The following is a 1,227-nucleotide window of genomic DNA, read 5'->3' as shown; positions in this document are numbered from 1 at the left end:
TTGATATAGGACAACATGAGGACAACATGAGGGTTAAATCACATCCATTTCTGACTATAAAATAAATAATTCTAAAAAAAATTGCAAATAGGAAATTGCATGCCGTAAACTACCACTGTTAAAAAAGTAACTAAGTAGTTTTTACTCTGAGTAAATTTTAAATGAGCTGCTTTTTACATGAGTAGATTTAATTATTATTAAAATCTTTTTTATTGAGATTAAAGAAAAGAAAGAAAAGAAATACAAACAGGGTGGTGTCTTCCCAAAGAATATGGGATCTCACACACACACACACACACACACACACACACACACACACCACAGACTAGAAACACTCATACACATGTTTTAAAGGTCATCCAAAAAGCTAGTGTAATATGAGCAATGACGCAAAATACAAGTGCATCAATGGAAAGATATTGATATCTTTCTTTGTATTTTTGTAGTACGTGTGCGTGGAGGTCATGTGTCATGTGTCTATGTGTATTTATGTTGTGTATCAGCTATTGGACACCTTAAATAAAGCATCTCTATCTCGATCTCTATCTACTGTGTAAATATATATATATATGAATAGGTCGTAAAAATGGCCTCCCAGAAATGGAGCCAGCCTTGAGTAGATTTTATATCGGTAATATAACTTGTACTTTGTTCATTGAAGTAATAGTACTTTAACTTATGTAGAATGTTTTTTGTACTCCTTCCACCTCTAGACTCAGGTGTAACTGTCTGGTCTTCTTTCTTCCCAGGGTCCCTCTGGTCTTCCCGGTTCTCCTGGTTTGAAGGGAGACATCGGTCTGCCCGGCGTTCCTGGATTCCCTGGTCAGTCCACAGTACTGGAACTGCATTTTTCGGATTTCTTCCTGCAATCCCCCCCCAAAAAACCTGTATTGTGATCTTGTGAATTTGTTAAAAGCAAAGCCCCAAAAATGTGCTTCATTCATGTTTTTTTTCTTTTCCTCCCAGGACAAAAGGGAGACCAGGGACTCCCCGGTGCCACCGGCCTTCCTGGAGATCCTGGAGACACCGGAGATACCGGTGGGTCGACACATTCACCTTTAAACTTACAGTGATTAGTGCGGGGCTTCCACGGGGTCATTTTCAGGTTCATAATTGTATTTTGAGGTTGTAGCAGAATAAGTTTATGTGGTTTAATTTTCATAAAACACCATATTGTTGTTGTACCGCACATTGCTGCAGCTCCTCTTGTCACCCTGTGTGTTGAGC

General features: G+C 38.9%; 1 protein-coding gene across 3 annotated transcripts in view; it reads left to right on the top strand.

Moving 5' to 3' along the window:
* col4a5 (collagen, type IV, alpha 5 (Alport syndrome)) overlaps positions 1-1,227 on the top strand; it is an 82,680-nt gene that overhangs the window by 72,639 nt on the left and 8,814 nt on the right. For all 3 annotated transcript variants that reach the window (XM_032499377.1, XM_032499378.1, XM_032499379.1), the window contains 2 exons: positions 750-822; positions 967-1,038. In XM_032499377.1, the coding sequence (XP_032355268.1) occupies positions 750-822; positions 967-1,038 (145 nt within the window). The remainder of the gene's footprint in view (positions 1-749; positions 823-966; positions 1,039-1,227) is intronic.

Source organism: Etheostoma spectabile, chromosome 19, assembly GCF_008692095.1.
Source record: "Etheostoma spectabile isolate EspeVRDwgs_2016 chromosome 19, UIUC_Espe_1.0, whole genome shotgun sequence".
In the NCBI taxonomy this organism is placed as follows: domain Eukaryota; kingdom Metazoa; phylum Chordata; class Actinopteri; order Perciformes; family Percidae; genus Etheostoma; species Etheostoma spectabile.
This window is presented reverse-complemented; position numbering and strand designations above follow the sequence as displayed.